The 22,095-nt window shown below is 35.9% G+C and overlaps 1 protein-coding gene across 1 annotated transcript; it reads right to left on the minus strand.

The window, feature by feature from the left end:
- Positions 1-447: 447 nt before the first annotated feature.
- Positions 448-4,223, minus strand: LOC18052170 (bifunctional riboflavin kinase/FMN phosphatase). The gene is made up of 10 exons (XM_006449155.2): positions 3,890-4,223; positions 3,609-3,795; positions 3,065-3,195; positions 2,863-2,932; positions 2,683-2,748; positions 1,792-1,946; positions 1,616-1,711; positions 1,200-1,351; positions 1,001-1,084; positions 448-896 (listed from the first exon to the last, which is right to left on the minus strand). The coding sequence occupies exons 1-10, from the start codon at positions 3,957-3,959 to the stop codon at positions 756-758; spliced, it is 1,152 nt and encodes a 383-aa protein (XP_006449218.1). The 5' UTR covers positions 3,960-4,223; the 3' UTR covers positions 448-755.
- Positions 4,224-22,095: the final 17,872 nt, after the last annotated feature.

Consider the following 22,095-nt stretch of genomic DNA (forward strand, 5'->3'; position numbering starts at 1 on the left):
ACCTTAATACCAAACGCACCTTATGTCCTCTAAATTGCAAATATATTAACACAAGCCATATTTATTTTGTTCCTTTTTATTCAAATCACCTAGTTCACTTTCCGTGTGAGAAACGTAGTATTCTAATTCCCAATGGAGAAAAAAAAATTATTTTTTTAATATATATATATATATATAAACGTAGTATTCTAATTCCCAATGGGAAAAAATATTTATTTTTTTAATATATATATATATATAACAAAGTATTTAATTGTCAAGGAAAAATGCTTATATTTAAAAATATCCCAAGGAAAAGAAAATAAAATCTGAAACATTTACTTCATTTTTTTAATATATTAATCAAAATGTAACCTGAAAAAAATAAACTGAAAAAATTAAAGTATAAAAGGATATTAATAGACTGATAATATTGATGGAGAAAGCAGAGTCTCTTAAAGTTCAGTCTGGTTCAAGACAATAATTTTATATTTTTTTAATGCCAAATGACATTTCCTGTCTTATCAAGATGAATGGAACCACCAAACAGTAATCAATGAATAAACTCACATTAATTGCTTTCTTAGTTCCTCGAATAGGAGTATGATTAAAGAAACTTGAGTGATTACAACTAATTTGCTTTTCCAGGGATTGTTGATGGGACTGGCATTAGATCTTCTGAAAATGGTTCTCAAATTCTGGCACTCTCAATGGTCGGTACTCGGTCATGCCTCAAATGAGCAACCGCTCCCAGAGAGGATCATCCACATCACTGATCACTGGCCTTTTGACGAAGTGATTTTCAAATATGGGTCATCCCTGTACTTCGAGTACAAAGGCAGATCAAGTGCTCTCTCCGCAACTTTTCTGTCCTCATGAATCTTTGTTATCAAGGTCTCAAGAGAAGGGAAGTTAGCCTGTTACATTCCAAGCAAATTGTTTAAAGATAGAATGGCACGGACAGGATTATGAGCTAGGGGCAAAAGGTTGTAAAATGTACTGCGATCATTGTCGATGATACCTCAGGACGAATATAGCCAACAATAACAAGATGCAATTCCTCATCATAGAAATCTTCATCAAATTCATGAAGCAACCATGGCTCCTGCATTACAAACAGATTTAGGAATAAAAATGGTGTGGGGAAGAAGGATGGGGGAGCATGGGAGGTTTGGTGGGGGAACTTGTAAATGCTACTATCCAAGTCATGTTAAACTTACTATAGTCTTTTCAGCATTGTCGAAATATGGATTCCAGCCAATACTCATAACCATTTTATAAACACCTCGTGTTGATAATCCAGCCCAACCAAAATAGACCCCCGAGGGATGTTCTGAAAGAACATCTGAATAACCCTCTGTAGACAAATTAGCTGACAACACATAATCCACTTGTTAGAAATTGAAATGCAGTAAAAGAATCAAGAGGAAAAATAGGAGAAAAGAAGAATGAAACAAAAGCAATCATAAGAGGAACCCCAAGGTCACATTAAGAGCAACTACAACTGATGTACATGAATTAGAACTGATGGATCTATTTACAAGCTTTAGCTACATAAAGGATAATGAGAATTCGTTCCAAAAGATGTTCTAAGGTCTAGGCAATAGAAAATGAGATCTAGCTGATTCTCACACACCTGTAGGGATACCAAGTACCTTTGAGCCACGGCCAAGTCCCTTAACTACAGGACCACCGACATACCATGGTTCTGATGGTAGGGTTCCTTCTATCCCTGCATTTACCAATCAATGTTATTTACAATTTCAAGCAAAATACTGAATAGAATTTGAAAATATTTAGGGCAGGGTTTACAATCTTGAAATGGGGGTAAGCCCCACTTTTCAGGTTGCAAATCAAGTAGAGAGTTGATCACTTCATCTGCTGATGTGTAACGATGAGTTTGCTTTGGGAGTGAAGGTACAGCTACCACTTCCATTCCAGCAGCCTTACCGGCCATTACACCTATCCTGAGAAGGCCAAAGCCTATGCAATATCAATAACTGAATTCTGTCTATGTGTGGGTGGGTCTTAACCAGAGAAAAAGATTTTGCTGCATTTTTTATCATATTTATTTATTTTGAGAAAGCAACAAATGACTGGTATAAATTGTATGGAGTTTACAAAACATTATCTGTCAATCAATCACAGCAAAAAGTAACATAGAAATTTAATGGTATATATGAAAACAGGAAAAAGAAAGCTTCACAGATGTCATGGAAAGTTGAGGCTGAATTGATTATGGTTTCAGACAGTAATCATTTCTCCGTGCTATCTTCTAACTTATAAATGCAACCTAACATAAGAGTCCTTGTCTTTCAAGAGAAGAGCAAATAAAAATTCCAAACTGTAGCTGCCAATCACCTGTATTGTGATTTTGCAACTTTAAAAATATAACCTATGTGTTCCTATAGCCGTGTTAGTAAGAATCCACAACTTTTCAAGCAACAGTAGGTATGTCAACAGAATATAAGAAAGCAGCATTTCACAGTTGTTTGGCTGTAGATTCCCAAGAGCCATCTTATATTTATATCGACGTAACAGGTAGAAATGGTATTTTCCTGTCTCTTAAGCAAATAAAAATTAAGCATGCCAGGCTAGTGAACAATCAAAAGGTTAAATTTCATTCTTTGAAGAGCATTAGACAGAGGCCCAATGCTTGAATAAACAAAGAAATCTGATCTTAGGACTTAAAGACTCACTTACACAGAATCTTCAATAACCAGAGAGCTGGAAGGTTCCATATTAAGCCTTTTAGCAGCTTCCAGGAATCTTAAATAGAAAAAATAAAAATGTTAAGAGTTTGAGAAGCACATGGACATTTTCAATTTCGATAAAAGATATACAGAAGATGGCAAGAACAAAGTATATGCTGATAAAACTCACATATCAGGTGATGGTTTTCCTGTTCTTACTTCATCACTGCCGACAATGACAGAGAAGGATTCCTTCCAGCCTGAGGACAGGAATACTATGAGCATACAAGATCATACATGACAAACAAAAAACAACATACTTATGCCTGCTGGACAACCTGATAATTATAAATGTTAGAAATAAATACATATAGAATTTCTAAGAAACCTACCATGCTGATAAGAAATTTTGGATTCTATGGTTGCCCGATGAGAGTTTGAAGCCAATGCCATAGGCACACCATGACAGCTCAAATGTTTGATCAACCGATTGGCACCTGGAAGAGCTTTAACCTTGCACAAGCTATAAGGATCATTGTAAAAAAGACATTTAAAAGGCTTCGACAAAATAAATAAATTGTTAGAGCAGCAAATTAAAAGCTAACTTCACTTCCCTTCCCTATCAGTAAATCTCCGCCATTTGTGAATGCGTCATTGATTATAAAATTTTCTAGACAAGCTAGATGTCTCAAACACTGCAGCTTTTGCAGAGTGTTTTTGGAAAACACTTACATTTACTTGATAGCTAAAGATTATCAATAAATCATTCACCACTTATACTTGACTACAGAAGCAGCTGTGGATTAAAAGCCACAACACCACAAATCTCAAACACACCCTTAATACTAAGGAAAGAAAAGTTTATAAAACAACTCAACAAATGATCAAGACAACAGAAAACGCTAGAAAAATCAAGGCTAAGGATTAGTTAATTACTGATCACTGAACATGGAGTAAACCTCATTGACAAATTCATGCTTGGCACAAGGCAGCCCATAATCTTCCACAATAATAGCTGCCTCTTCCAAAGGCGTTTTCCCCACTATTTTATGCTTTTCTCTTCCATCCCACTCTTTCCCATACTTCACCAAAAACGTTTTCAAAACCTCACTAAACATGCCATCTGTCATCAAAATTGGAAACAAATTAACAGTAAAATAAACAGATAAATAAAATTATTACGTAATCGAATTGGAGTTGGAGGAGCAGAAACTGACCCGTGTTAAGAAGTGTACCATCCAAATCAAGAATTACACATGACATCAACTTCTTTAAAGGTTGCGCCATTGAAATTTTTTAGCTAATTTACAGATTCTGATAGGAAGATAAAAATGGTGGAAGAAATCGAATTCGATATTAAAATTTAAATGTAAAGAAGCATACGAGACGTGAAAGTAGCAGAAAAATTACAGTTAGAAAGAGAATCTAGAACTGCAATGGGTGTTGGAGCTCGTGTATTCTCGTAACGAAATTGTTGGTTTTTTTTCTTTTTTGAGTCTTTGGCTTTTATACTTGCGTCGGATTTAGAGGCCACAGCGGGTTGACGGTTTACTTAACGTGCTGTGCTTTCTTTGCCCCTTTTTTTGTCCTCTAAAACAGAGCCACGTCAGGCACTCCGTTCGTGCTGAAGCGCTGGCCCTAAATCATTATCATTTTTAAAAGGACGAATATACCTAATAAACAATTTATAAAAGCTTTTAAGAAATTCCATCTAACAATTGAATTTTGAATTTTAATTTCTAATATTTCTTTTAGTTTAATTTTTTTGAATTATCTTTTATTTTAAATTAAAATTAAAGCTATGTATCTTCAAAAAAAAAAATTAAAAACATTTCTTAACTTTTTTATTTTTCTACCATGTTAAACTTGTAGAGTGGTGGTTTAAAAGATAACCAGCCAAGAAAGGACCAATATATTAAATATATAAAACAAGGAGTATATAATGATGTCAACAAGTTCAAGAGAATTAGTTCGATGCCTATTGTATTTTAGTAACAAATTCTATGCAACTAGCTTATTGCCTAATGATAACATTTCTCGACATATATATATTTGGGTAGATTTTTAAGTTAATGTTCGATAAATTTTTGAATCGTATATAGTATAAATTACATGTATTTAGGCTTACGTGCTATAAATTTTATGTATTTAAACTCTCAATAAATTTGCGAGAGTGTATATCTATAGATCGTAACATTTATTTTCTTTGAAAAAGAAAATGTATGGAAACTAAGAACTGGGTGCCGACAACTAGTTGGCATATTCCATTCGTTTATATGCCTTCAATACAGTAGTTGTGACTTTTGGCAGTGGATAAATCAACCAATGGGATCAATCAACCACGCATCCAATTGGGCAATAATATTGCTCAAGGAATACTTCACATTTTTCCTTTTTTTTCGAATATATAAATTTCCTTCCTGATCTAGAGCAAATAAATTGAACTTCAAATTTAATTTATGAACAAGCCTCCAGGAGTGCAGGCTTCGTCGTCCATGCTTTGTGAATTTATTAAGTAGTCAAAGTATCAGATCCTTGTTCCTTGTGAAAGACAACGAAAATCAGATAAATAGAAGTACAATCAACGGCCTGTTTTTGGATTTACGTTACTTTCAAGCAATGCTAATCTTATTTTCGGTAATTTAATTGAAAATGCTGATACCGTACTAATAATAATAAGTAATATCATTAATTGTATATTCTCTGTTGTCCCATTTCTTTGTTTTATATTAAGAAGAGTTGTGCCAGACTGCCAACGATCGTAGTTATAAACAAAAGCATTTCGACATTTGTTATATTTATCAATATTTATGTCGTTAATAAGCTCAAAGAATACTACTCTTGCCGATTTTAGCTGTACTATAAACATAATTAATTATAAAGAGAATTATATAAATTGTATTGTTTGATTAATCTTATTGTTAAATTATTTTAAGAATGTAAATGACCATATTAGACCGAATGAAAATTAAGTGCGTGTATAAACAAACATATAAATATATATAGTAGTATTTATTATGTATATAATAACTAGTAAATAAAAAATAATATTTGTATTGTATTATTTATTTCATAATTGAATAAAGATAATTTTGAGTTTACGTAAAATATGCGAGGATATATATGGGGTTATAAAATTGATAGTTTTTTATAGGGCTGGGTATCAAACCATATTTGAATAGATTCGATTCGATCCAAATGCCCAATATCTGATCAAATAGAATTTGTGCCATTGATTGGATTTGCTTTAGATCAGATTGGATCTGAGTTAATCCAAACAATCTGATCGGATTGCACTACCTACTAAAGAGATAAATAAAATTTAAATCTAAATAATTAAATAAAATTTAAATCTAAATAATTAAATAAAATTTAAATCTAAATAATTAAATATAAAATCAGTTATACATTTCATGATTTTTATGTGAAAATTGCCAAAAAGATCTCAAATCAGAATTCAATCCAAATTAGAAATACCATCCAAATTGAACCCATCCAAACCTGAATTCATTTGATCCCAATTCAATCATTTATGTTAGGATCGAGTTTGGGCCTAATTTTATCTCATTTTATAAAAGATTGGATACGAGTATAACTTTTTATATCTATTGATTCGACAGGTCGAGTATAGGTATAAAACACTAATACTTGTACCCACTCACTAAAACCATTTGAATATTGACTAATTATTTTTTTTAATGTTCTTGAAGTTAAAATGAACAGTTAAATCAAATAAATATTAAAGTAAAAAATTAAAACTCTAAAATGTAAACATTAGCACTTAGCACCCTATTAGTAAAAAGAACCAGGCAATATGATATTTTCTTAGACATTTACTTGGAGATTTTAGTCACCTGATGGACTAGACGTTTACTTGACTATATAAAATCTTACCCTAATCAGAAACAAATGACAATAGAATAATGTTCAAATTAGGGTCAGTTGAAAGGAATGAAAGATGGATAAGGAAATGCCAAAGTAGATATTTTTGTTTTCAATCCAAATATTTAGTAATACATTGATTAAAATTAAATTAAATAATCATCAAATTGTAATTAATATTCACCTAAAATTGAAAATAAATTTTAAAAAATTTTATAATAAAATGTTGCATGTTTATCTAGAGCTAAATAGTTAATATCATTTTCTTTTTTAATTTATGCAAATATTAAAAAGTAAAAGGGAACATAGGAAGTAGGGGAAGAGGGCTGGTAGTTCTAAATTTTATTATCGACCTTCACCCGTTCAAGCCCTCTATAAGGGTCAGTGACTGAGATGTCCTCTATCAAACATATATGGGTTGGGGTATTGGCATCTCCACTCCACACAATACTCAGCCCATTGCCATCTCTTGCCATCTCTAATTCGGATGATTTTTTCGCCAATCCGAACAATACGAATCCAAAGTTGCCTAGCCTTAGTTTTTGAAAAACTTTATAGATTTTAAATAGTTTTATTTAGTTGATCACCTAAATTCAAATCATAAAAAAGGTACGGACTAAAAAAAAATTTACTAAACACTAAAATTAACCGTTAACTACTTCAAAAAACAAAAAATCAAAATCCATTTTAAACCTTCCACCAACAATCTAAAATGGAGACATAAGTAAAGAACGAATTGTTTGATTAAGCCACTACATGCATAAAAAACCGAATTGTTTGCTTTTCAGAATCCATTTTTAACCTCCCAATAGCAATCTCATAAGTCTAAACATTCAATGTCTTTCTCTTGGAAGATACTTACTGTCCTGAAAATGGTTTAAGCCACTACATACATAAAACTAAACCATTCTGCGTCATAACATGAAAACCACACCAAACCAGTATCCTTGGCACACCTAACGGAGATAACAAGGCGTAAGCAGAGCAACTAGAGATCATGGTTTTACCCGGCGAAATTTCTGAATCGTACGTGTATAATATATACTGATTTATCATACACATAACAGAAAGAACCAAACGGAAGGATACATAATACACAGAAAATATATGTTTAAGTTGGATGGAGTTATAAAACAACACAGAAGGTTTAGAGAGCCACCACAATGATCTAGCTGTGAACATTCCAGCAGACTTGCAATCGCATATAGATCCCCTTCACAATCAATGCTTGAGCAACTGTCAAACTCTTTAGATTGCGCAATTGGAGATTGCCCTTGCATAAGGATAGAACCTAAGCGCATCAAGAATGAAAAAACAAAAGCTTATTCCCCAAATAACGACAGTTCATAGATTAATTTCTAAATTTACATTTATCTACGGTGGCATAAAAAGTGCATGTGCGATGTAATTATGAAAAAAGAAAAAAAAAACTAAAAGCACCAAGTACCAAGACTAAGTTTGTGAACAAGACCAAGTTGAATCTCAAAGTTGAGATTAGCTTCTATATATTGTGAATGGTATATCAATCAAACTGGATTTGCTTTTGGAAAAAGTCTTGGGTGCTTCGAGCACTGCTTCTTTCGTATTCCCAAATAAGTTAGTAGAACCAATATTAATTAGGAGTCAAAATTGCCATCACAAACCAAGTTGACGAAAACCTTTCCCTGGGACCGTCTATCAGTAATTCTTTAACGTTCGAAGAAATAACAATAAGCGGATTAATCCCATTGCAACGCTGCAATCTCAAGAATTCAAGCATGGGACTGCCTGATAAACTTTGTGCAATGATTTCATTGCTTTGGTTGACATAACCTATAGTTAAAACATTGAGTTTAGGCCAAGAAGCACACACAACTGGCTGAAAATCACAGAATTTCAAATCCAATATCCTTAGCGCAAATGGTTGGACTAATTTTATCATTGACATGTGATATTGTAGGATCAATAAAATCCAGAGGAATTTCTCCACGTGGGTGGGGTCTTATGGCGAAACGGATCCACTCATCTGGCTGCACTGAACTGAAAGAGTTATAATATCTGAAACTAACATCGAACTTTTCCAGTTTGGAACCAGTATAAAGACTTACGGTTTTATCGACAAAAGAGGTAAAAGCTTGAGGGAAGTCCAAGAAAAACAAGAGTGTCATATTCAAACGTTAACGATTGACGGGAACATTAGATATATGGATACAAAAGCAGTAGTCCATGACAAAAACCTTGAATGAAGTCCAAGAAACAGTGTCGTATTCAATATCCTCAGTGATGATCAACTGGATTATTATTATACATTTTGATGCATCTGATAGCTTTAACAAACGGGAGTTGCTACCTTATGTTTAACGTAAGGTACAACCCTCTCTACTGTTGGGAAAATATGCTCTTTAAAAGCATATGTGTTTATTTAATTGTAATAAACTATTTTTCTGATTAATAAAATAAATGAGGTATTTTATTCAAATATCTTAATTGCATTAATACTTGTATTAAAGTCCATTTAATCATATTATATGTATTTATGTGATCACCATGTGGATTCACAGAAGACATAAATACAAGTTATCTTATGATTAAATAAATTTAGTTCGCAGTTGATAAATAAAGTTGGGTACTTTATTTAGGTATAGACTGTAATAAATTCATTGAATGATTTGTCTTAATCATGTATGAATTTATTGATGTAGTACGACTACATTGAACAGGATCACATATGAGATTTAATTAACTTTGTAATAACTGTCAGACTTATTAAATCTCATAGGCGTTGATTTTACTGTAATCTTAATCTTGAGTTAATTATGATTTCATGATTGTAATTGTTATTCCATTTGAGTTACCAATGGGCACGACACATCCTTGTGGTCAAGATTACCCGGTATCTTGGTGGGAGCAATTATGAGTATTGGAGTTATGGATTAACAATATAGAATTTGTACAACACATCTCTTGATGGGTTTTCGGCACTTGATCATAGAATTCTCTGGCCAGAGTGTGTCAACATATTTAGTATGTTGAAAATGATCATTAGAGAAAACCAGTAAGGATCAAGGAATAAGATGTTATTAAATTGATTGGACAGTTGAGATATCAATTTAATTAACGATGTGGTACAAAGGATTGTGCAGTAAAGAAATCAATGTGGCTTGGGACGAATTATTATTCGAGCATACAATTATGGAAGTCAGTTCCAATCTTTTAGTGGAGTAGATTTGGAATTAAATAATTGGGCTAGTTTAATTACAGGCCTAATTATTGTAGCCACTATTGTATGTTCCCAAATGATCCCCGGGTTAGCTCATTTAATTGACTGCACCACTACTGGACTAATAAGTAAGATAACTAGCTATTTGGGTCAAAAGTCTAAATATATCATTTAGTGAGAGGCTCCATTTAATTAGCTTTTGTATAAGGGGCCTTATGTTATTTTACAAGGTGGGTCCCCTATTGAAAAAGAAAATAACGTGAGTTTTATTTAGAGCATTATTTGGAGCCTAGGGTTTTCACTAAAGGGTGATATAAAAGGCTTATTTTTCCCAAAAGAAAAGACGGAAGCCACTTTATACAAATCGGAGAATAAGATTTTTCTCTCCATTGTTGAGAGAAAAATTTTCTCGTGCTAGTTGCTTTGATAGTGATAAAGGCGCCCACACGTCAAGTGCAGATCGAACCTGAGTCATAACCTGGAAGATCATTGGTGACAGTTCGTGATCTAACAAGCATGGTGGTGACGGATCGTGATCTAACAGGAGTGGTGGTGGCAGATCGTGATCTAGGAGCCTAAATCACTTCAGCGGAAAAAGCCAACTCGGATTTTCAAGGTACGATTTCTGGATTACGTATTCCTATATATTATATGAGAGCGGTCCTTAAAAGGTTTTATAAAAAATTTTAAAAACCTGATTTTTCCCCAACATCTACAACAATGGATTCCACTAGGACCCACTTTTCAGCTGTGTGAGAGGGTTGTACCTTACATTAAACGTGAGGTAGGCAAACCCTTAACATAATGATATAAAAGGTTTTCCTAAACTGATCGTGGCATAACCTTACACCATTACTAAAAGTCTTAGACACAGCTCCTTGTCTGAAAGAGGAAAAATCATACTAACAACTAGTTTCCTGTTTAGTATCTGCATTTTGAATTATTCTACTGCTACTTTTTCTTCACTTGATTTTATGCTAAACAGTCTTTTATTTAAAAAATTAACGCTCAATTCTCAACGATGCATGAAAGCTCCGAAAATATCGGACGTGGAAAAAACCCTATTTTCGGAGGTACTTTTCCGCCGCCGTTTAGGGAGGCTAGAACAACGAAAAAGGCACGGTTTCGTGATGAGGAAGGAGCTGGTGATCACCCCATGCAGGTCTCATACAAAGAAACACTGGTGAACTCTTCGCCAGCAGGGGAGAATGGTTATGGAGACGGAACTTTGGACTGGGATTTTGAGGAAGGAGATGTAATCGAGGAGAACGATGGACCCATGCCATCAATAGCTTTCTCGGCTAGGATCCACGAGAAGTTGAGTGAACCGTGGAAAAATTCAGTCGTAGTGAAACTTCTCGGCCGAAAAATCGGCTATAGGACTCTCTGCACAAGGTTGAACGTAATGTGGAAAACTACCATGAGCTTTTCAGTGATTGACTTAGAGAATAATTATTTTTTGATTCGCTTTCGTTCAAGTAATGATGCTGTTGAGGCTTTAACTAAGGGGCCTTGGATCATTATGGGGCATTACTTAACGGTACAGCCATGGACACCCAATTTCGACTTCAGCAAAACGGATTTTGATCAAGTCACTGTATGGATTCGTTTACCTGGTCTTGCTGTCCACCTTTATGATCGAAAAATTCTGCAAAAGCTTGGACAATTGGTGGGGACGGTGATCAAAATCGATGCAAATACAGCTTCTTCTATACGGGGACGATTTGCCCGTGTTGCAGTCACAATTTCATTGGAGAAGCCGCTGGTATCTCAGTTTGTTCTGGATGGAAAGGTCCAGAAGGTGGAATATGAAGGATTGCCGGTGATTTGCTTTAAGTGTGGAAGGTATGGTCATAATAGCTCTAATTGTAAGGATGCTGGTGCAGCGAATGAAACTGAAAATGGCCCTCAGCCTACTGTGCATCGTCAAGAAGATCATGGACATCAGGAGTTTGGTTATCATGATGCTAGTAAAGGGGATCCCTTTGGCCCTTGGATGATCGCTACGAGAAAGGGCAGAAGATCCAACACTGGCATGGAGAATAATAGTGACCTTCACCGGAACCGTGAGCCGTTTAGGGCTAGCAACACAAGATTCCACGTTCTGGCTCAAGCCACAGATGAGCATGAGGAACCTGTTGCTGCAATGGGTAAGGATATCCCCTCCACCTCACGCCAACCACCCATGCCTATCCTGAACCCTACGTTTACAGCCCATCAAGAAACCATAACAAGGAACGGAACAAAGAGTAAGCCTCGCAAAAAGGCTGTGTTTACAAAACCACAAGGGAGGAAAATGGCCACCTCAACGATTCCTTTTCAAAACCCTTTCCCGTCAAGTGCTCATACCATAAGCGCGAAGGATGTAAATTCCACGTACCATGCAAACCGTCACCCCACCTATTTTGGTACGTCACAAGCTGCTCCAGATCATCAACAAGTCTCTCATATTGCTACCACCTTAGACCCAACGAAGCATACTGTGATATTTTGTTCACCTCAAACAGTCCATCCGAGGGAGGGCAAGGATGTGTTCATTGAGCATCGAGCTCGGCAAGGACCAGACCCTCAGCATACCTCCGACCCGCCAGATGATCGAAACACAGCATGTGATAATGTAGTTGAGAAGACTTATACTCACCCGGAGCAGTCTATGAGTGGAGCCGAGGAGGCTGGAATGTCGGAGGAAGAAGAATCGATGGTTTAAGAAACGCCTTTGGCGTTGATGGCTGATATTAATGATCAGCAAAACTAAGGTTCCTCTCATCCCCTACGGAAATTTTATGTCAATTAGCATCATGTTTTGGAATGTTCAAGGGGCGGCTTCGAATACGTTTCGCCGTGCTTTTAAGACTATTGTCAAGAATTATAATCCCTCTTTGGTGGTATTAATGGAACCTCGTATTAGTGGGTGTCAAGCAGATGGTTTTATTAAGAAAAATGGATTTGCCAATTCTCATCGTGTGGAGGCAGTAGGCTTTTCAGGAGGTATTTGGTTGCTTTGGCAGGATGCTATAGAGGTGGAGGTGCTGATAAATCACAAACAATTTATTCATTTCAAGATAAACATGAATAAGATGTTTATGTCTTTGGTAACGGCTGTCTATGCTAGCCCAAATCCTATGTTGAGGAAACAGCTTTGGCAACATATGGATAGCCTCGCCCTTGTTATTCAAGAACCTTGGTTGATTGGTGGGGACTTCAATTCTATCTTGTACGCGGCAGAAAAACAGGGGGGAGCTGCAGGTCAATCAGGAGTGTGTGGCTTGTTTCGACAGTGGTTTAATGGCCACCAAATCTTCGATTTAAAGTTCAAAGGCCCTCGATTTACATGGTCTCGTGGTTTCCTCCTTAAAAGGCTAGACCGAGCTATATGTAATAATGCGTGGCTTTCAAAGTTTTCAGATAACTTAGTTCTCCATCTTCCGAAAGTTGCTTCGGATCACAGACCGGTGCTAGTTCGGTTTGAGAAAACTGTTCGGGGGCATCATGGTAACAAGCCTTTTCGATTTTTGGCTTCTTGGTTAACTAATGATCATTTTCATAATTTTGTTAAGCAGACGTGGGATCCTCAAGCTTCTTATAGTGATGCGGCTTCTACTTTCGTCAAAGAGATTCAAGTCTGGAATCGAGAGGTGTTTGGGAATATTTTTCAGAGAAAACGTACCTTAATGGCTCGAATTAACGGGATTCAGGAAGCCTTGGAGAAATATAGATCGAGGGGGTTAATGCGCCTAGAGGCCCGGTTGCGGAATGAGTTGGAGATGGTAATGGGGCAGGAGGAGATCCTTTGGTGGCAAAAATCAAGAAAGGATTGGATTATGCATGGGGACATGAATACTAGTTTCTTTCATAAAAAAACTATTGTTCGCAGACGACGGAATAGAATTGAAGCCATCCAAGACAATTCGGGTAATTGGCTGTATAATGAGGAAGAAATCCGAAATCATGCAGTGGGGTATTTTTCGACGTTATTTACAAGTGAGGTTGCAAATTCCCGCAATTATCTTGTTCCGAATTATTTCCCAAATTCGGAAGCTTTTGATATAGATTGTGCCGCTAACCCAGTTCTGGAAGCAGAGATCAAGAAAGCCGTCTTTAATATGAAACCGCTAAAGGCTCCAGGTACGGATGGGTTGCATGCTATTTTCTACCAGTCTCAATGGGCAGTGGTTGGGCCTTCCTTCTGTAAGTTTATTGCTGATATTTTTATCTCTGGTAAGATTCCTAAAGAGGTCAATACTACTCTTCTAGTGTTGATCCCTAAAGTGGAGCATCCTACTAGCTTAAAAATGTTTAGACCTATCAGCTAATGTACAGTAGCATATAAAACTGTGACAAAAATAATTGATAATCGCTTGCAAGCTTTGCTGCCTGATATTATAGGCCCCCACCAAACAAGTTTTGTTCCTGGCCGCCACATCATAGATAACATTGTTGTAGCCCAAGAAGTGGTTCATTCTATGCGATGGAAGACAGGTAAACGAGGGCTTATGGCTATCAAGGTCGATCTTGAGAAGGCGTACGATCGGCTCAATTGGTCGTTTATTTTCGAAACTCTTCAGCTAGCTGGCATTCCGATTCAGTTATCTAGACTCATCATGGAATGTGTTACTACAGTTACAATGAGCATTTTGTGGAATGGAGAGATTACGGAGGAGTTTTCTCCGGGGAGAGGAGTTCGGCAGGGAGATCCTTTGTCTCCTTATATTTTTGTGCTCTGTATTGAGCGTTTGAGTCATGGTATTTCCCAAGCTGTGAGGGAAGGCTGTTGGAAACCAATCCGTCTGGTAAAACGAGGAACTCCTTTAACGCATCTTTTTTTCGCTGATGACTTACTCTTATTTGCGGAAGCCTCAATTGATCAAGCCTACATCATCGATGCTGTCCTGGAGAATTACTGTCGAAGCTCTGAAGCAAAGGTTAATAAATCGAAAACCAAAGTTTTTTTCTCAAAAAATGTACTATCTAGAGATGCTCAGCTCATTGGCGATGCCTTGGGATTTTCGGCTACTAAGGATCTGGGCTGTTACCTTGGCATGCCTTTAATCCATTCGCGGGTAAATAAAGTTACTTACCAGTCCATTTTGGATAAGGTAGACATGAGGCTTATTGGCTGGAATGCGGCTCATTTGTCTTTTGCTGGAAGAGTAACGTTGGCTCAATCGGTGATTCAAGCTATGCCCATGTATGCAATGCAAACAACATTGCTTCCCTCCCCGGTGCGGCAGAAAATTGATACGGCTTGTCGCCGTTTTATTTGGGACGGGAAATCGAAGAGACACAAGCTTAGTATGGTGGGCTGGGACAGAATTTGTACGCCAAAGACTCATGGGGGGCTGGGGTTCAAAAAGTTAGATGCGATGAACCATGCGCTGTTGATGAAGTTAACCTGGGAAGTTGTTTCGAATTCGGGAAAATTGTGGGTGAAGGTGTTTTGTTCTAAATATGGACTGGACCCTGGAAACTTACAGCTCTCTTTACCGGAAAAACAAGGGTCCCGTATTTGGATGGCTATCAGGAAAACGTGGAAAGACACCATGCTTGGAGCCCGCTGGTCAGTTTGTGATGGAGTGAGAACTCGGTTTTGGCTTGATTGTTGGGTAACGAAGCATGAACCCTTGATAAACCTTGCCCTCCAACCGATCTCGCAGGAGATTATTAATGCTTCTGTGAGTGAGTTTGTAACAGAAAATGAGGGCTGGAACTGGCTGAGTTTTGAACATTTGCTGCCTAGTTATATCCTCTTGCAAATTGCATCAGTTATGCCTCCCGCGTCTCAGCTTGGCAAGGATAAAATCTACTGGAGTCTTGATCCCAGAGGTGCTTTTACTGTCCGATCAGCTTACGATTCCATCTGTCGTCACAACTTTGTCGTTAAAGATGAAACATAGAGCTTAGCATGGACGTGGAAGGGACCCCAATCTGTTCGTCTTTTTCTTTGGCAGCTTATGCATGGGAAGTTAAAGACGCATGGTGAGCTGGCTCGACGTCATATTCCAGTATCAATGGCTTGTGATAGGTGCGGGATACCAGTCGAAGACATTCTACATGCATTAAGAGATTGCCCTTGTATTAAACAAGTTTGGCTGCGACTTTTTGCAGGGGGTGATTATCATGTTTTTTTTCACGCTAATCTACGGGAATGGCTTGTAGCTAATCTACAGAACAAGTCAAATTTAGTTTCTTGCATTCCGTGGGAGTGCATATTTGGGGTGGTCGTTTGGAGACTATGGTTTTGGAGAAACCACTTCATGGTCGAAGGAAAATTGGTGGACAGCTCAAAAATCATTATGGATGTTATGGCCAGAGCCAATGAAATACATAAAGTAAATATTTCTCCCATGAGTCAGCAATCGAGGAGAAAAGAGATGCTCATCGGCTGGCAACCCCCTCCATGGCCTTGGTGTAAGTTAAATACGGATGGATCCGTTAGAAATTCATGGGATGCAGGGGCTGGTGGTGTTATTCGTGATTCGGATGGGCACTGGATTTCGAGATTTTGTATGAATATTGGGGAGTGTCCGGTGGTTATGGCTGAACTATGGGGTTTATATCAAGGCTTAATACTGGCGTGGGATGCTGGCATAAAACGTCTGTTGGTGGAAGTGGATAGCCTGTGTGTGTCACAGATGATTTCTAAGCAGGTGGTTGTGCCTAATGTTTTCTATGCTCTAGTTGTTGCTGTTCGGGATCTTCTAAGCAGGAATTGGCAAGTTTCGCTTTCTCACATCTTTCGTGAAGCGAATTCAGCTGCAGATTTCATGGTCAGTATGGCTCATTCAGTCCCTTATGGGTTACATGTTTTTGATAGCCCGCCTGTGGGTATTTATTCAATTATTTTACAAGACATATTTGGGGTTGCTAAACCCCGTATGGTTCTGTCTTAGCTCGTTTTATTGAGCCCATTTTAATAAAAAAAAAAACAGTCTTTTATTTCCTATAATAAGAGAATATAAGTTATTCTTTTATTTTTTTTAATTCTGTAAAAAAAGAATTAGTAATTGTTTCTGCTGTATAATTTTTTGCTGCTTCCTGTGGCTGTGTTTTCTGTGAAAAGCTAGATTTAAACAAAATAAATATCATAAGATATTTCGAAAGACATATAACATACCATATTCAACATTTACTTTTCAAGACAAATATTGGACATAAATGCTAATAAGATAATTGAAATTTATCTACAGAAGTTATACAATCAAAATAAATTGATACATTTAAAAAAAACATTGCAATCTCATAAACTAAGTAAACAAAAGTAAATATAAGGATTAGCCATGAAAAATTTCAACAAAGATTTTTAAGTGAGACAATAGCATTACAATTAATTGAAAAATATGAAATTTACTTGAAAGGATTTTTTAAGAGAAACAAAACATTTGGAGATGCTCTAGGATAATTTGACAACTGATGGTTCATATCAAACAAGTCACTTAATTTCTGCTTCATTGTAATAGATTTTCCCAGGAACCGTCAAAATAATCGTTTCCTACATGAATAGCCATCTTTTCAAGCACCTTTGCATTCTTGAGCAGAAACTCCACCAACGAACAAAAGAAATTTAATCCTGCGAATCTTGGTTGAGATTCAATGATCTCTATATTCTTTGGATGAAAAGACAAGCACTTACAAAATCTCTCTTTTGATGTCCAGGACTTCACTATGTGATGTGGGGCACGCTCAAACTACAAATAGAGAATCAATTAACCAAGTTAAAAAACGAGGTGCAAAAACTCATATTTTATTAAATGTGGAAATGGGGTAGCTGGTTTTATGTCGGACGTAATACTTAATCTGATCAAGTTCAATTAATGTACTCATGGAAAATATAGCAAAGATAAAGAAATATAAAAGATTAGAAACCCACCCTACGGATGTCGGAGGGCTTCACGATTAAAGTCAATTTCTCCAGCACAGGTGAACTTTCCAGGAGACATGTAATCGCAGGTAGGTCCCGCCCGTCGGTAATCATTGGTTCAATTGCTAAACACTTAGGGCCTGTTTGGTATTGTTTTCAACCCTTTATTTTCGTTTTTGTTTTATAAATTCAATTGAAAAACACGTTTGGTGGGCTAAACTCAGAAACATATTATAAAACAAAAAATTCGGATTCAGTTTTCCAGTTGTAAAGTTGAAAACATGTTTAATGTGTTTTTAAATGAATTTACAATTCACACTAAAGAACAAACTACAGAACAAATCTCAAAGGCTCGTGTTCTCTTCATCAACAGCTCCCAAAGTCTCCGATCTAAACTCTACGCACTCATTATCACTCTCTTCTTCCTTTTTCTCTAGATCTACATTTGCTGCTCTTCCAATTCGTTGCTGCTGTTGCTGCTCTTCCACTCACTTGCTGCTGCTGCTAGATCCTATTGCTGCTGCTGCTGCTCTTCCACTCGCTTGCTGCTGCTGCTAGATCCTGCTGCTGCTGCTCTTCCTCTCGCTTGCTGCTGCTAGATCCTGCTGCTGTCTTTCTTCCACTCGCTTGCTGCTGCTGCTAGATCCTGCTGCTGCTGCTCTTCCACTCGCTTGCTGCAACCACTTACTGGTATATTTCTTTATTTTTTCTATTTGGCTGCATTTTGAGTGTAATTCTTTTTGTTTAGCTTGGACCCATATCATGTTCAATTGGGCAAATTGGATGTTGTTATGTTCAATTAGTTTTTTAGGCAAATTAATTGGGTGTAGTTCTTGATTATCTTGTGCAATATTTGCTCTGGTTTTAAGTGGCATGTTCAATTCAGCAAATTGGAAACTGTTCTTGATTATTTTCTTTGGATTGTTTCAGATTCTAGGTCGTAGCAATGAGCTTATTTAAATTGTTTCATTTCATACCAAAAAAGCCTATGTATATGAATAAGGATTAATTTTACTTCTTCGCTAGCTATAGTTGCTTTTGTGGAGCTTTTTGATTATTTGAATTCTATGAATTCTTTGTTTTATTTCCCAAATGATTCCACTCTATAAAATATATATTGTGCTTGGCTAGAATTTTCTTTTAGATAATTGCATCTTGTACATTGGCTTAACATGTCAAGAATGAGAATGATGGAAGATGCCTATCTTGGAAATAATATATTGAGTTACATAGTACCGGTTCCAAATAGAGAGGCTTATGCTTTTTTTTTTCATTTCTTTGTTTCTTTTACATGTTATCCAGCTTTAATTTAACAATTTTGAATTTTGATGGGTTATTTAGGGACTTTGATGTGCAAGATTTGGTTACCAACGATGAAGGAGACACTAGTAGGCCACTTACTAATATTGATTTATTTCCAGCAAGTGTCGCAGAGATGAATGCTACAAGAGATGGAATTGCAGCTTTTATGTGGCATGATTACATACGTAATGCATAATGTGTATCATGTAGTTTTTTTATAATTATTTTGTTTAAATCATGTGTTGTAATATATATCTTAATTATATAGTGTAAAAACAATGACAATGTCAAATTTTTTTTAATTAATGTTAATTCTTGAACTTTATTATCATGTAATTTTTTTTATATTAAATTTGGTTAAATTATTTTGTTGTATTTGTGTGTATTAGCTAAATAATTATTTTATGACTATAAATATAATGTAAATGATTAGTAAAAACTGTTTTTGAAAAAAGCATTACCAAACACATATTCTCTGTTTTTATCATTTTCAACTGTGTCTACCAAACGCATATTACTGTTTTCAGTTTTAAAATATAGGATACAGAAAATGATACCAGACGCATATTTAAATTCGAAATACAGTAACTGCAAAACACCATTTTCATTTTCGTTTTTATTCTCATAAAATACAGATTCAAAAACAATACCAAACATGCCCTTAAACTCTTTAAATTTTGAGAATGGAGATTGCTCCTCACATTTTGATAGAATCTAAGCACATATCAAGTAAAGAAATTAACCATAAAGAATACACAAACAAGAAACTCAAAGCAGGCAAAAAGATTTATAATGTCTCAATGTATATACAAAGTGCACGCTTGTTTTCCAAGCCATGCCCAGTACAATTACAGTGTAGCTAAGAATCTAATGGCTAGTATCAATTGTATCTAAGGGTTGATATCAACTGTCCTTTCATTTTGACAGTTGCAGTTTGTCTTATGCAAATGCCTTAATATTCTTAACCCTTGGCCATCTAGAGCTGTCTTGAGAGAGCTGCTGAATCATCACAACGACTCAGCAAAGCTGCTGACTTTGATTACACGTCATTGCGTTGCTGGATCATGTTCTGAATCTCTGATTCTTGCTGAAAGTGTTCACTGTGGCATTCCCAAACGCTTAACACACTACATCCAACTCCTTCATCGATCTAATAATGCTCAAACCTAGCTTACTGGTGCAAACATATATACTGCCATACTGGCCTCATAATAATTAGTAACTTTATTCAATCCAAGGTATTAAAAAAAAGAATGGAAAGCAGTTACTCCAGTCTCTAATGGCTTCAATCAACATTTTTTTTTTTAATCATTATTCCCGTTCAAGAACAATGCTCTAAATCTTTTGTAAAACATTTTAATCTAAGAGAGACAATAAAATATTTATTATTTCTTCTTAGGTAATTCAACAAAATCGATATAGTATATAGAGACAAAACTTATACAGTATGCTCATTGTTTAAGGGAAAAAAAAACCAAAAAAAAAAAAATTGTGCATATGGTGTGCAAGAATGTAACATAGAGTTGCAAAAGTACCCGAAGGCATCAAGTGCCAATGGTAAGTTCGGAAACATGATGAAGATTTTCAAGAAGTTCCTTTAACATGTTGCAATTCCTTTTGCAGAATTTGTTCCCGCATTCATCCACCAGTGTGAAAACGACATTACCTTCCACTAGGGATGACATACCAATCAACTTGTATATCCTCCTGCAAGCATACCCAAATAAGGTAATACGATGAATATTAGGAGCTGAAATCACGAACGTATTCTCGAAATTCTCTTTCACTTTCTGATACCCATCTATCACTATTTCTATCAAAAGTTGGAAGAATTAACAATAATCTCGTTAACCCCATCACAGGATTGCAATTTCAAGGATTCAAGCAAGGAACTCTCTAGTAGAGCTTCTGCTATGATTTCATTACTTAACGCTGCATGGCCAATTGATAAAACTTTGAATTGAGTCCAAGAAACGCCCCCAATTGGCCGAAACTCACAGTACATTGTACTCAAAATCCTAAACGATGAAGTAGAATATGCATATTGAGGCAAATGGTAGGGTCACCACCGTGTGATTTAACAGAATAACTAAAATCTAGACTTAGTTCCTCCACGTGTGCCGAAACTGATCTAGCCCTCTACCTCCGAACTGAATGTCTCTACCTGCCAACTGAATGTCTCATTGTAACTGAAAGTAAGGACGGACTTTTTAACTTTAGAACCAGTGAAGCGTCTTAGGGTTTTGTTGATAAAAGACTTCAATTGAGAAGCGCATTTGTCCGTGGCAGAAGCTGAGACTAGGAACTGCAACCCAAACGCAGCGTCATCGTTTAGATAAAACGCAGGTTCTTAATTTCTTATGATCTCTTCGATGGGTAAAAATGAGAGGACGTATAAGATGATATGATCTGAAAAAGTAATGATAGTATCTTTGTTTTTAGTCTTCTTTTTCAATTTCAGTGTCTCTTCTAAGAGCCCACTCATGTTTTTGCTTTGACGTTTGACCTAAGTTTACCTTAACTGCTTTTAATGGGAGAATTGCGTGGGATATACCCCATTTCCTTCAAAATATCTAATATATACCTACAATTATAACACTCTTAAATTTTACACATATATATAGGGATGACAAAAGTCCCCATGTGGACGGGTACCCTCGGAGATTTTCCCCATTCGGGGAGGGTATGAGGATAATTTCATACCCAATTTTTTATTCGGAGAGGGGACGGGAAAATTTTTTTACTCAATTTCTTATTCGGGGAGGGGACGGGGATAAGGTGGAATCCCCATCCCCTACCCATTTCCCCATTTTAATTTTTTAAAATTACTAGTAAATAAATAATAAAATTTAAATTATAAAATTATAAATATTGGTAAAAATAAAAAAATCAAAATATTTATATTATTAAATTTTTAGGCCTAATTAATTAATTAAAGTCCTAAATTTTTATTTAGGACATTAAAAAGACTGAGTACATTCTAATAGCCAAACATTTTTTTTAATTTTAATATTCTTTTAATATTTTAAACTTAAATCTATTTTTTATTTATTTATTTATAGATGTTATAATTGCCCACAACGAATCACAATTTTAATATCTAATCTAATCTAATCTAATATTTGCTTTTAATTTGCTCTGATTTAACTATTGTGTTGTAAAGGGAATAGTTCACATTTATA

Source organism: Citrus clementina, unplaced genomic scaffold, assembly GCF_000493195.1.
Source record: "Citrus clementina cultivar Clemenules unplaced genomic scaffold, Citrus_clementina_v1.0 scaffold_2, whole genome shotgun sequence".
Taxonomy (NCBI): Eukaryota; Viridiplantae; Streptophyta; class Magnoliopsida; order Sapindales; family Rutaceae; genus Citrus; species Citrus x clementina.

What these genes read in the sequence shown, in the direction of transcription:
- LOC18052170 (XM_006449155.2), bottom strand. Translation starts at nt 3,959, where the DNA reads ATGGCGCAACCTTTAAAGAAGTTGATGTCATGTGTAATTCTTGATTTG. An exon ending in TGGTACACTTCTTAACACGG is followed by an intron (nt 3,796 to 3,889) that starts GTCAGTTTCTGC and finishes TTTTGATGACAG; the next exon opens with ATGGCATGTTTAGTGAGGTT. An exon ending in CAAAATTTCTTATCAGCATG is followed by an intron (nt 2,933 to 3,064) that starts GTAGGTTTCTTA and finishes TCCTGTCCTCAG; the next exon opens with GCTGGAAGGAATCCTTCTCT.